Genomic DNA, 1,296 nt, shown 5'->3' on the forward strand with positions numbered 1-1,296 from the left:
GTGCCGGGACCGGCCCGGAGGCCCTCAGCTACGGGCCCGGGCACTGCCCGTGGCCCTGAGGGCGGCAGCGCGGCCCCAGTGCCCGCGCCTGCTGCGTCACCACCACCGGAGGGCCCGGTGCTCACGTTCCAGAGCGAGAAGATGAAGGGCATGAAGGAGCTGCTGGTGGCCACCAAGATCAACTCGAGCGCCATCAAGCTGCAGCTCACGGCACAATCCCAAGTGCAGATGAAGAAGCAGAAGGTGTCCGCGCCCAGCGACTACACGCTGTCCTTCCTCAAGCGGCAGCGCAAGGGCCTCTGAACGAAGTGAACTGCCTGCAGCCCGGATCCAGGCCCTCCCCCTTTGGGTCGAGGCGCCACCCCAGCCCCAGGGGGCCTAGGCCCAAACCAGGCCCCACTAGTATGGGAACCCAGGCTTCAGACTCTGACCCCATACTCCCAACTCCGCCGCCCCCAGCTCAGGACTGAGGGCCCTGTCTCGGCCCTCGGGATGTAGGTTCTGTCCCCCAGAATTCCAGCCTGCCGCTGGAAACCCCACCGCAGGTCCCCGCCACCAATCCCTAGAAACTCAGGTCCCACCTCAGAAGCGAGGACTAATGCTAGGCCCGCAGTGTAGCTCAGAGTGGCTCCCAGGGCCTGGGGTCCAACCCAAGCAGCTCTGGTCCGCCACATCCCGGGAACCAAGGATGCTTCTTAGTTCTACGAGCACATTTCCACACTTAAGAATTACATTCCTTGGGAATCCAAGCACCCGTCCCTGAAGATCTCGTCCTGCTTCCAGAATTTGGAAATCTAGGGTCTTCCCCTCCCTATCGAACTGTCAGGGAACCGAAGCTCCGCCCCTTCCTGACTGAACTGGCCGCAGATCAGAGCAGGAGCGCTCTTCTGACCCTTTGGGAGCCTCGCCGAATTCCAGCCCATCTCGGCGGACCCCGGAGGAAATCTGCAGGGGGTTGGGAGTGGGTGAGGGGAGCCTGATCTCTTCCTGTTTTGTACATAGATTTATTTTTCAGTTCCAAGGAAGATAAATACATTTTGTAAAAAAAAAAAAAAAAAAGGTGCCGTCTGTGTGCCCTCTGGGGAATCGGGGACGGGGCGGGCGGGAGGTTGTGGAACTCCCCCTTTTCTCTGCCCTCGGCTCCCGGCGCGCCACCTGTAGAGCGCGGGGAACGGTGGCTGCGGAAGGACTTCAGCGCCCTGGGCTCGGCCTGTGGCCTCGGGGTTTCCCCTGGCCGCAGAGGGCCTGCCGGGCGAGCGCCTCCTCCCGGCCGGGCGGCGGGGCATCCCAAGATGG

General features: G+C 62.6%; 2 protein-coding genes across 3 annotated transcripts in view; both read left to right on the plus strand.

Moving 5' to 3' along the window:
* MEN1 (menin 1) overlaps positions 1–315 on the plus strand; it is a 5,635-nt gene extending 5,320 nt beyond the window's left edge. For both annotated transcript variants that reach the window (XM_004383760.2, XM_012557701.2), the window contains exon 10: positions 1–315. This exon is cut by the window's left edge and continues 24 nt beyond it. In XM_004383760.2, coding sequence (XP_004383817.1) covers positions 1–303 — 303 coding nt within the window. In that variant the 3' untranslated portion in view covers positions 304–315.
* Positions 316–598: 283 nt separating this feature from the next.
* The window catches only part of MAP4K2 (mitogen-activated protein kinase kinase kinase kinase 2), a 13,176-nt gene continuing 12,478 nt past the window's right edge, over positions 599–1,296 (plus strand). Inside the window, exons 1-2 of the mRNA XM_023738125.1 lie at positions 599–614; positions 868–965. Coding sequence (XP_023593893.1) covers positions 599–614; positions 868–965 — 114 coding nt within the window. The remainder of the gene's footprint in view (positions 615–867; positions 966–1,296) is intronic.

The sequence above is a fragment of the Trichechus manatus genome, unplaced genomic scaffold (assembly GCF_000243295.1).
Source record: "Trichechus manatus latirostris isolate Lorelei unplaced genomic scaffold, TriManLat1.0 scaffold00113, whole genome shotgun sequence".
In the NCBI taxonomy this organism is placed as follows: Eukaryota; Metazoa; Chordata; class Mammalia; order Sirenia; family Trichechidae; genus Trichechus; species Trichechus manatus.